The following is a 12,895-nucleotide window of genomic DNA, read 5'->3' as shown; positions in this document are numbered from 1 at the left end:
CATAGTAGTTGCTCTGATGCATATTTCATTAACTAGTTTTTCACATATCTATTACATTCCAGGTATTTTAGACATTTTCTTATTGATTATTGTAGTTCTATGCTGCAAAAAGCATGGGAAGTAGACTGGGATAATAATCAGTCTACTTAATAATAGGAATAATAAAATAATAATAGGAATAATAAAATATTACTATTTTACAGACTGAGATATTGCATACTGAGGAGGTTAAGTGTCTCAATCAAGGTCACACAGCTAAAAAGTAGCAGAGTGCCAACTTGAATCCCAATCTTTAATTTTTAATCATGTATGCTCTCTCTCCTCCTTTAAGAAATTAGACTAGAGTGGATGTATGACCGTCCCTAAAAATAAATGTTATTGTGCATTTGGAAGCAATCAGAGCAGACCTAATGCATTCTAATATCTAGGATCAGGACATGTTGCCTGCAGCTTTAAGACAGAAAATAATAGTCAGCTGTAGTCCTCAATTCCTGCTAATCAAGATATCACATGGAATTTTCAATGGTGTAGTTTTTATTTTAGAAGACTTCTATAATAGAGCCTGAAAGAGTCTAACTGAAAGAAAAACGTTCCTATTAGCCATACCTTTTAAAACGAGCATTCTTAGAGATACTGTTATGTCTACCTGGGGTAGATTTTATGAGATAGACTACCACAAGGTAAGCTCCTAGCCACCTCATAGTTACCATACTGTCCTTGTTGATGGTTGAGGAGCCCAAGACACTCCTGAGCTCCAGACCTGCTTCCTGGGCATTTCTACTTAGATGTTACGCAGATCATAAAAAGAACTATGTCCCAAACACCCAGCTTCTCCCCGCCCCCCTGCTCCTCCCTTTCAGGGGAGGAGCTGTCTTAAATGCCCCCCATCCCCTCAGTGACCAGGGCCTGTCTTCAACGTCCTTCTTTCAGTTTCCATTCCTGCTGTCTTATTAGCTCAGGCTCTAACTATTTCTCACGTGGATAACTGGAATAGCCTCTTAACCGATCGCTGTCTAGTATTGCCCATGGCAATGTATTCTCCCGACTGCTGACAGAATACTGTTTGAAAATTGCCAGTCTAGTCTTGCTGGGATCCTTGGCTGGTTCCAGCTGTGTGTACACACTGTCTCCTTTGTGGGAGACACTCTGGCTGTCACTTCTGACCCGGGCCATCCTCCATGACACTTCTCCTAGCAGGCGTTCCTGACTGACATGCTCCTGCCACCCTTTGGGTCCCACTGTCTCTACATTCCCAGTGCCTAGTAGAGTCTACACTTCCTAGTTGCTCAAGAGTTATTAAGTGTTGAATGACACGAAAATCATTTGAATCCAAATCCTCCTAGTTTCCTTCTCCCCCTTGAGCCAGCAACTGGAGCACCAGAGTGGTTCCTTTTTCTCCCTCATTCCCCTCAGCCAAGGTTTATTGACTCTTTCTGGCTTTAGCCTCCAATCCTGTCTCCACTTTTTCCATTACTGGTCTCCGCCCCCAGACTTTCCAAGTTAGTACATGTGGAGTGGGACCCAGAATTTGCATGTCTAACAAATTCCCAGGAGACACTGATGCTGTTGGTCCAGACTTTGAAAACCACTAAAGCAATGGTTCTCAACTGGAAGTGGGCATCAAATACATCTTGGGCCACTCCTGTCTACTGAGTCAGAATTTTTAGGGAGGTGAGACGGGCAGGCATTTTTTGGCTTAAAAGCTGCATAGGTAATCCTGATGCACTATCCTGGTTAAGAACCATGAACTCAGTGATTAACTTTAGGATCTGGGCTTCACTTTCTTCCTAAGGCTTATTTTTCACCACCCCCCTCCAACTTTCTACCCTCCTCTCCAGTCATATGGAACAGCAGGTAGTCTAATGATTCCAGACCTTTGCTCCCTCTCTCAGACCCCCAGATCCGTTTTAGTTATTCATTTATGCATCAATGCATTCACCGAGCACCTAGCACATTCCAGGGTGCAGGGCTGAGTGTGGTGAACATGACAGGCACAACCCTGCCTCATGGAGTCTACACTGTTCGCTCTGAGCTTCCCTGGCACCCTCTGCTTCCCCTTCTTCCTCGTTGCACAGGCAAATACTGGCTTAATGCTGCACTCTCTTGCTAGACTGTTTCATGAAGGTAGGGACTACGGTCTGTCTTTGTAAGTGCTCAATAAATGTTTGTTCAGATTAAATTGGAAAACTCTTCCTCTGACCTAGGATTCTTTTGAAAATCATCTCCAGAGTCCTCTCTTTCTGCTGTCTTTCCTGACCTGCTCCAACTCCCCCTACTGCAGTCAGCATTGAGCTTCGCCTTCCATAAGCCCTGACTCCATAAGATCCTGACTCCATAAGATCCTGACTCCAAGCAGATTTCTAACTCAGCACTTGTGATCCTTTACTACATGTTGTTTACAGATCTGGCTCCTCCTACCAAACTGTGAGTCCCTCAAGGGCAGGGACCATTTCATCTCTGCACTTCATATAGGAGGTATTTAATAATATTCATCAAATTAATGAATGAAGTCAATTCTGTTTTCACTTAGCACCTGCTTTGCAATGTTTTTGCCCAAACTTCCTTGTGGCTTTAATGAAATTGCCTTAAGACTCTTCCATTTTTCCATAGTAGGAAGATACCATAATTTAAATTTTATACAGTATGGAATATGCATAACATGTGTTTTAGGGGGAAAAATGTTTATCAAGGGTCTGAATGAAATTCTCAGAGAGAGGGCAAAGTGTAACTTTATGGGTTGTCCACTGTATCGTGACCCAGGACTCTGAGTTGAGGTCCTGGACAAGCCAGTCACCCTGCCTTTCTGCCTCTCAGTTCTATCATTTATAAGCTGAACAAAAGACATGGTTTTTAATCTACACTTAGTGTAGATTTAATGAATTAAACAAGATTTTAAAATTCATTAAAAAATGAAATCAGATAACTCCTTGATAGAAAGAGGCGTTACAAAAAGAGATGGTTATACTTTACAAAGTACACAAATTATAAGTGTTCTTGACAAACTCTGCTCAGAACATCATGCCATGCACTTAGTAGGCCTTCAGTGGATATTTACTGGATGAAAGACACAAAACAATCTATAAGCTTTCATTTAAATCAGCCGGAATCAAAAGTACCAACCTGCTCCCACTGAGAATCACCAGTGATTCAAGCATTGTATGTCCCTACAGGAAGCCATGGTTTCCCACTTTGTGATGCAGAAGCCAGTGCCCAGAGTCTCCCACAGAGGGGCACACCCTGTTACTACAGCTCACACATGTTCACATACTTTTGGGGAAATCTTCCCACTGCACATATTCATGACTGCTAAACACACATTTCACAGTTGTATATAAGCTGTGTTAAATCACCTTGATGCACACCTTTTCGTCAAGCCAGAAAGGTTATAAACTCATTTCTAAACAATACTTTGGTTATGCAGAATTCTTAGAAATTTAAGATCTCCATTCAGTCTAGCAGCTGAGTCTTCCCTGGAGTAATCTTATACATTTTTCAACTACATACTCTTCTTCGCACACATGTAGGCACGGGGAGGAAATGAAAATATACAAATTGTATCACTAACTTAATGTTCTCTTTAGTAGATTGGATATCTATCTGCATATGGAATGAAGACCCTAGAAATCCCACACTATTCCCACAATTGCTTATCGGAAACAATGCTCATTCTATGTAACAAAATGAACGGTTAATGAAGTTTATGTATCATCGGAGCAGATAATTTTACAAGGCTGTGTTCTTAAGGCTTCAGAATTAAGGATTCAACTGTGGGAGCAAAGAGTCTTAGGGGCAGGACACCCCAGATAACCTCACCCACATACATTTCTCAAACAATGGTTTTCTGTATGTAAACAGAAAATAGAAAGGAGTATATGCTTTTTGTCCTTAGTATTGAATAGCTGCCTTTTCTTTAGCATACTGTTAAATTTCTGCACAATGCACAGCCCTCAGCACCCTAAGGAGCATAAACAAAGGATATCAGGCAAGTTCACGTACTCCCACTTCACAGAACAATGCTTGCTGTTAGCTAAGCAATTCCCAGGGCAGATTTATGATTTGTGGAGCCCAGAGTAAGTACTCAGGTTGGGCCCTTGGAATCCAAGGTCAGAAGCACATGGTGCCCGCTCAACCCCCAGCACTTTTAGAAAACATGAAAATGTGACCTAAAGTTTGTGGTTGTGGGTACACCAGAGACTATTTAGGCATTTAGAAAAATTAAAGCACGTTAAGGCCTCAAAACAGCTTATTGTTCATGCTCCAAGATTTAACCTTTTCTTTCTTATTTGCTGCTATGCTTGTCCTCTTGTGAATAAATGTCTTCTGAATTGTATAAGATGAATCAAATATATGTATAACATGTCTATGTATAACAAATATCTTAATAGAGCAACAAATTATATGGATAGGTAAATTTCAAAATTTGAAAAGTCCTTTCCCATTTCCTAAAAAAGAATTATGACTCTGATTCTTTTCTTGCATTCTTAGACCTTGGGTTATATCACAAGACAGGATTTGTAACCTGTGTTCTTAATTTATCCCCCAAATTTGAATTTGGATTTTAAGTCACGTCAGAACCACAAGCACTTACTTCTTTCCTCCTGCCTTTTCAAGGAATATTTTGGCTAGAGTTACACCCCATAGATTTATACTGTGCTATTAACATCTAATAGAACTTGGGGGAACAGTTTCTCCGCCGTGTTGTCTGGCTCAAGTATAAGAGCGAAATAGGTCACTGTTTCCATTTTTATGAGTATAATTATTATCAAGTCATTAAAACTATGAAATAATTAAATTTCATTATACTCTTTTACTCTTTAATAATCACCTACTAAATATTCAAATGGAGCCAGAAAAAATTTTTTTAAATATACGTTTTTAAAAAATTCTATACATGTATTATATATACATACATATTTATATATACACACACAATGTTCGCATAACTTTAAAGTAATTTGGGAATATTTGAATGCGTGACTTAACTATTCAATAGCATGGGTAGTTAGTACAATATAAAGACAGCCATTAGTCCATCAGTCTCAGGCTGAATGAAATTGTTGGTGGGTCACTGAAGTTGCTGGGTCTTTTCACATACCATAGACAATAAGCACTAGTCCATTATTCCAGTTGACTTTATGTGACAAACCGGTTAGCTCATAACCCCTAAACAATTATTAAATATCTATATTTTTCATAAAAATTATGTTCTACCAAGTTTACAGTGAGGTTCTGGTATTTAAAAGTTGCTTCTATAGACTTTAAAATAAACGGTGAAGTTTAAAGAGGGGGAAACACACTGAAAAGAGTTACAGGTATAGTGTAGTGACAGAAACACTCATAAAACCACAAGGCTGTTTTGAAAACAATAATAACAAAGTTAGGAAGTTCTGGGTGAGATGACACACTGATAAAATCCACAGTCTTCAATTCTGAAGTGAATGGAAAAGAACATAAATGCCTCGTCTATCGCGCTTCTCTTGTTATCTAGGGACGAAATGCCTGCCTAACACCTACCAGTGGAACATCATTGAAAAAGTAGAGATTAGTGAGAATAAAACAACAAAAAGAATAGTTCCCTACCCATTGCCTCCTACTGAATGAACTTTTGACATATCAGCAAACTCTTCTTTCCTCTTGCTGCTGCTGGTATACTGCTCGCTGTACAGCTTGAGGGACATCTGCTCAACAGCATCTCTTTGTGCTTCCAGGTAGCATAGCTGAACCTCAGCCTGGAGAGAGAAAAAAAGAGGAATTGCTGTTTTAATCCAGAAGGAATGCATTTCAGGTGAGGGGTAACAACTCAAAGAATGGGAATTGTTCACATCATTATACTGCTCCTTTTCAGGTTGGATTTAATGGGATCAGCTGGGCATATTACAGAATTATATTTTAGATTTGAATCTTATAAGTTCCTCCTTAAAATATGACCTGAATAAATGAATTCTCAGAAGACTCAGTAAATATCACAAAATATCCCTGAGATCATAATACTGTATGATGAGACTTTACATAAAAATTCTGTGAAATTCCTTAATAATATTCTTCCTCGTATTGCCACATATGTAACATTTATTTTTTTAAAGATTCCCCCTCCGACCCATACATTTGCATGGACACATACTCTGAATGCTTCTCATTATCTTCCCCGAGGAGAATAAAAAAGCCTAGTATTAATTCAATACCTTTCCAATAGTGACAATGGACTTCCTGTATTACATTTTGTTTTTTTGGTTCTCTGGATTTTGTCTTAATAATGTTAAAATAGAGAGGACAGTGATTTTGCTTACATGCAGGCTTGAATTGTTAAATCTTTCATAGATACTTGGGGCTCACTGTAGTACAGGGAGAGGTAGTAAGTTCACCATGCTGTTTTCTATCAAACCAAGGCCAAAAGAATGCTGAATAATATTTGGCATGGAATAGCATTGAATAGATGCTTTATTTATTGCAGCTGTTGTGATCCCTGTGGCTTTAGAGTTCCCTAGAACACCAGATGAGACGGGGAATGAAGTCTTCTCGGTGGCATGCTTGCCTATGGTGAAGGGGAAAGGGCAATGATGAGTTATGTGCACTGTGGACCAAAGGAGCTCTTATTTTCTTTTGGCGCACTTCACTAAATCCAACACGCCCGTCAACATTTCTCAATAGCCTTAACACTTCTGCTTCTTTATAATTTAATTATATATTCTCCTACAAAAAAACAGGTCTGGGTCAGCTGTTGGGTGGTTGCCAGAATTCTATAACATGCAGGAAAAGCAAAGTCAGACATGACCTCCTACTCTTTGCATCCAGTGCCAACCAAGGCCTTTTGCCTGGTCTCTGGTTTTACAGACTCAACCATGGAAAGAAAGAGAGAGTGTTGCAAAGTAGCAGCTGCTTAAAAGGGCAAATCAGGACTCTGTAAAGGAAATGGGCAGCTTACGAAATGTAAGATCTCGAACCGCTCTAGAGTTCGCATTTTGTTGCTTTCCACAAGCAGCTACTTATGAATGTTCTAGATGCTGAGGAAGAACTTTAAAAATGCTAAAATTACTATACTCATATAACTGAAGTTTCAGAAATCAATTAAGAACTGCAATCTACGTATTGGTTCATGTAAACTCTTCCTGCCCAAACGAATTGGCTTGAATAAGAATAGACTCAACTGGATTAAGAATTACGTCAAACAGTATAAACAAAGGATAATGTTACATGGAGTACATTCAGTATGGGAAGAGGAGTATGGCTGATGGAAAAGCACAAAGGAAATACTAGATTTAGTGTTGTTTGGCATATTTATTAATAGATAGTGAAAGAGAAGGTATGGAGTATATTAATGGCAACACAGAAAAGTGCCAACTCAGAGCTTTGCAGATATCATAGAATTTGGAGAAATGATACCTACAGACCTAAGAATATTTTTTAACAGTTGGGGGGAGGTACATGAAGCTGAATAGAGGGAGTCAATGATTAGAAAAAAACAACAGAATATATCTTTCAAAAGAGCATACAATATTCTTAAGTAACTAAGTATGAGATAACTGAGAGATACTGAACAATAGTCAAAGAATTTAATGCAACTAGAGATTATCATACTAAGTGAAGTAAGTCAGAAAGAGAAAGAGAAATACCATATGACGTCACTAAAATATGGCACAATGAACCTATCTACAAAACGGAAACAGACTCATAGACATAGAGAAGAGACTTGTGGTTGCCAAGGGGGGTGGGGGAGGGAGAGGGATGGACTGGGAGTTTGGGGTTAGTAGATGCAAACTATTACATTTAGAATGGATAAACAACAAGGTCCTACTATATAGCACAGGGAACTATATTCAATATCCTGAACCATAATGGAAAAGAATATAAAAAAAGAATGTCTGTGTGTGCATAACTGGGTCACTTTGCTGTACAGCAGAGATTGCCACAACATGGTAAATCAACTCTACTTCAGTAAAATAACAGTAATAATAATTTTAAAAAAGAACTTAAAAACAATCTTTCCAAATGCTACCCCCCCACCCCTCCCCTCCTTAATGCTATAGGGATACTGAGGAGGACATCCCACACAAAGTATTCTATTGGTAACCCCATTAAAATATTGAATCTGCACCATTAGTTGCCAAGGGGCATGTCTGATCCCTACAGGTTCCCATTAATTTTTAACCACCCTAAGGTAGCAAATTAGACCACTGCTTGTTCTGGGTAAAGATTTCACAAATGTGTGTCACTGGTCACAAAAAGCATCATTAAGAGGGAGGCCAACTTAATATAGACTCATCACTACTATAGAAGAATAATTGAAGTTCATCCCTTTGAGATCCTAGGCCATTTCTGTGCACAGAGGGAAACACCTCTCATGACAGGGATACATGGAAAGGAGCTCAGAGAGAGGCAAGCTGCTGAGAGCAACTTGAAAAATAATTAGTCACCTTACAAAAGTGATTGAAATGTTGTTAATCTAAGACTTTTATTGCACAATATCTCAAAGGCATTTGACATAGGAAACTTCCCTGTGCTAACAAGGAGATGAATTAGATGGCCCAGGTCTTTTCTATCCACCTCTATTTCTATCTCTGCTTTCAGTGATTCATTCCTAAACGTGATGATAAAAATAGAACCAAAGTTGCTTCTTCTGCTAAGGTTGAATGACTTTGCCAGTCTAAATCTCTCTGCAAACTGTCTTAACTTTTTCTCATACTGTATCTTAGTCCAAAGGTAAATTTTTTTTTTTTTTTTTTTTTTTGCGGTACGTGGGCATCTCGCTGTTATGGCCTCTCCCGTTGCGGAGCACAGGCTCCAGACGCACAGGCTCAGCGGCCATGGCTCACAGGCCCAGCTGCTCCACGGCATGTGGGATCTTCCCAGACCGGGCCACGAACCCGTGTCCCCTGCATCGGCAGGCGGACTCTCAACCACTGCGCCACCAGGGAAGCCCCAAAGGTAAATTTTTAAGAAAAAGATTTGAAGAAACTATAGTTCTTAAAAAAATAGTAACACTGAATCTTTGATTAAAAGAATTTCATTTCTTAGCATCTACTACAATTGTGAATACTTTTAAAAGTGACTACATTTTACAAATGGAAACTAAGACATTAAATAATATTACTGATCCTACTAATCAATCAATGGGATTGATTGTAATCAATGGGATTTAGCAACCTATTAAGGAAAATAAAAAGGAACAAGAGGGAACAGACTCAGTGACAGATCCACCTCTCACTTCCTGGTAGGTGCCGTCAATGGGAGTAGGAATATAAAAACAGCAGTACAGGTGAATGGAACAAATGAGCTGGAATTGAGTCTTTTGGTTTGAGGTACTAGTGTGATTCCCCAAATGAGATGTTCAGCAAGCAAGTGGAAATATTAAGACTGAAATATAAACCCAGAGGCAATGGTTGACATTAGGAAAGGAAATGCGACTGCCATGGGAGATGGTGTATGATGAGAAGAGAAAAAGAATCAGTTTCTCACCTATTCTAATCTAGGCCTGCATTACACCTTAGCTGACCTAATGCGATGGATTCTCAAACACTCTCCCTCCCTCTTTCTCCACCATCCCCAAATCTATTTTATAGATAGTTCATTGATCTTTTTGAATCACCTCTGGGATCACTGGTTGTTGGTATTTCAGGGCTTAATTCTGGATCTCTTTTCTTTATTTATACTCTCTTCCATGGCTTTCAATGCCATCTATGTAGTAATGGCCTCCTATTCTCTCCTCTGAGTGCCATAACTACCTACCCAATCAATCACCTGACATTGCTAACTGAATTTACTTTAGGCATCACTGTTTAAAACACTCTCCATTCTCATCCTTATCGTGTGCCCCGAAACTTTGTTCTTAGGACTTTCCCGTTAAATCAATGGCACCATCTGTTGCTTAGGTCAGAAACTTGAGAGTCTTCCATGACTCCTCTTCTTCATTTTCCACAGCCAGTTACTCCCTAAATTCTGTTGATTCCTCTTTCAAAATGTCTCTCCAGTCTGTCTTCACAGTCTGCATTGCTGCCAGACTGGTCCAAGCCTTCATCATCTCTCCCCTGTAGTACAGCAATTATCTTCTAATATGTATCTCCCCTCACCCATTCCTGCCCCTCTAATCTTTTCCCTTACAGGACCAGAGTGGTCTCTATAAAACTGAGTTGGTTTCATACTGCATTCAGATCTAAAACACAAACTTCTTCCACGGCTCATTAGATTTGGTTCCTGCCTGTCTCAGACCTCATTTCCTACTTGTCTCCCTCTTCATCACGATGCACCGTCATGCTTGCCTTCTCCCAGTTCTTTAAACAGCTCTTTCCTGTCTCAGGACCTCTGCATATACTGTTCCCTTTCTCTGGAACATTCTCTTGGTAACATCTTCTCATCCTTTAGCTCTCAGCTGACATGTTACTTCTCAGAGAGGCCTTCCCTGACCACCCTATCAAAAGTAGATCCACTCTATCTTTCTCCATTTCAGAAGTGTTAATTTCCTTCAGAGCACATATCACAACTTAAAATTCTTACATTTGGGGCTTCCCTAGTGGTGCAGTGGTTGAGAGTCCGCCTGCCGATGCAGGGGACACGGGTTCGTGCCCCGGTCCGGGAAGATCCCACATGCCGCGGAGTGGCTGGGCCCGTGAGCCATGGCTGCGGAGCCTGCGCGTCCGGAGCCTGTGCTCCGCTACGGGAGAGGCCACAACAGTGAGAGGCCCACATACCGCAAAAAAAAAAAAAAAAAATTCTTACATTTGCTGGCTTACACTTTTTCTGTCTCTGTCTCCAGACTCTAAGCTCCATACAGGGACACTGTCTGTCTGTCTCCTCAGCCATTTTGTATTCCCAGCACCTTGGCAGTATCTGGAACATGATAGGGGCTCAGTAAATAATGTATTACTCATATATTCACTGAGCCTTTATCATGTGTCAGGAACTGTAGCAGGGACTGTGGGTACAAAGAAGAACAAAACATAGCCCCTTTTCTCAAGGGACTGCAGTGTAGTGGAGGAAAGAGCCATGCCAACAGATACCTACAAGTGTGCCAAGTGAAATGATTGTGGGGGAAGATGGGAAATAAAAGAACTAATTGCCTGAAGGTGAGGAGTAGGCAGTAAAGGCTTGACAGAGGTGGCATTTGAGCCAGATCTGGGAGCATGGCTATGACTTTGTCAGGTAAAGAAGCAGATGAATATCTTTATAGGCAGAGTACCTCATTTTGCTCAGAGGCCCAGAGTTATGAAAGGATGTGGCATGTTCAGAGAATGGTGGCTGGAGTTTGGGAGGCATTTGGATGAAGAGGCTAAAGTAGAAGGGGATAGGCTATGGAGGATGTCAGGTTAGGGAATCGGAACCCTATCCAATGACCTGCCAACAAAAGATGACATTGTTTCTGTGATGGCATTATCTTCCTCCATCTCCCTTTTTCTGTCATGGGAACATAGGTGTCTGATGGATGAGTCCAAATATGCTCATAAAGTTCCTACCTCCTGGTGTACTTTGAGAACATTGCATTGAGAAGGGAATCAACAGCTTCCAAGAGGCCAGAAGCCCAGCATCCCAAACAGGGGGAATGCCTAAGAGATTCTACTAACTCATATCTCTCTAGTAAACGTTTAACATAATGTTATAGACTCAGGACACATAATGTCGTAACTTTTCAATTTGTATGTTGAAGCCTTAAACCCCAATGTGACTGTATTTGGAGACAGGGTCTTTAAAGAGGTAATTAAGGTTAAATAGATCACAAGGGTGTGGCCCTAATCCAACAGGACTGGTGTCCTTATAAGAAGATGCAGAGCGCTCCCACAGAGAAAAGCCCATGTGAGGACACAATGAGAAGGTAGCCAGTCATTTACAAGCGAGGAGAGAGGCCTCACCAGAAATCCAACCTGCCAAACCTCCCAACATGTTGATCTGGGACTTCCAGCCTCCAGAACTGTAAGAAATAAATAAATAAATCTGTTGTTTAAGCCACCTAGTCTGTGGTAGTTTGTTATTGCCACCCTAGCAGACTAATACACATAATAAAGTTAGAAACACTGCTTTCTCTTCTGAGGTTTAATACAATTGCTTTGCCGCTTATCATTGCTAGTATGTTTTCCCCTTTTATTTTGTATGCACCTATAGCTTAAATCACTACAGATACTCCTTCAAATTTAGACTACAAATTAATAATATAATCAGAACACAAGACAGTGTTCTAAAATATTTTATTTAAATTTGGCTTGCTATGTGGTGATCCAAATTCAACGATCTTCTCCAGGGCCTGAATAATTACTCAACCATCTACCTTCCTCTGATATTGCGTCTAATGACAAAATAGTTAGCCCATGAAAAATTTGGTGGTGGGGAGGTAAGTTTCAGTTATTCTAACAGTCTTTAAGGATTAAACACATACTTTTATAATCACATATAGACATATGCCTTATCCTTGCCCTAAAAAGCACTGATTTAGTTAAGAAATATCAATTATTTCATTATCACTGCACATCACAGCATCCTTTGTTGGGTTAAGTATCCTGAGAATGTTAAATAATTAATTTTACTCTTTCTTAACTCATGCCATTGTAGGTCTGCCTGCTAATTCATACTGTACTTCATAGCTTCCCACCACATCTACCCACCCACTTGCATCTGGGTCCACATCCTCTGCTTTCTCTCCTTTTTCTGTGGAAACAGTCCGTATTTCTATCCAAGACCAATCCCCTCTACTTAGGCACTAGACCCCCTCTTATCTACACAAAGATTATCACCCCAGCAGCAAACCACCCTTCTCCCCTTCATCAAGTTTTTCCTCTCTACTATAATTATTCTCATTAGCACATTACCACCCCACCCCCAGATGCTGTTTCTCCCATGTTAAAAAAAAGAAAAAAGGAAAAATAATCTCTAGACATCAGTTGATACCAATCTATCCTCTGGCTAAAGCCCCATT

General features: G+C 40.1%; 1 protein-coding gene across 4 annotated transcripts in view; it reads right to left on the bottom strand.

The window, feature by feature from the left end:
• Positions 1-12,895, bottom strand: part of AKAP6 (A-kinase anchoring protein 6) — a 598,070-nt gene that overhangs the window by 136,531 nt on the left and 448,644 nt on the right. For all 4 annotated transcript variants that reach the window (XM_029238347.1, XM_029238344.1, XM_029238345.1 and 1 more), the window contains one exon: positions 5,581-5,729. In XM_029238347.1, the coding sequence (XP_029094180.1) occupies positions 5,581-5,729 (149 nt within the window). The remainder of the gene's footprint in view (positions 1-5,580; positions 5,730-12,895) is intronic.

The sequence above is a fragment of the Monodon monoceros genome, unplaced genomic scaffold (assembly GCF_005190385.1).
Source record: "Monodon monoceros isolate NGI ecotype Baffin Bay Population unplaced genomic scaffold, NGI_Narwhal_1 Super_Scaffold_21, whole genome shotgun sequence".
In the NCBI taxonomy this organism is placed as follows: domain Eukaryota; kingdom Metazoa; phylum Chordata; class Mammalia; order Artiodactyla; family Monodontidae; genus Monodon; species Monodon monoceros.
This window is presented reverse-complemented; position numbering and strand designations above follow the sequence as displayed.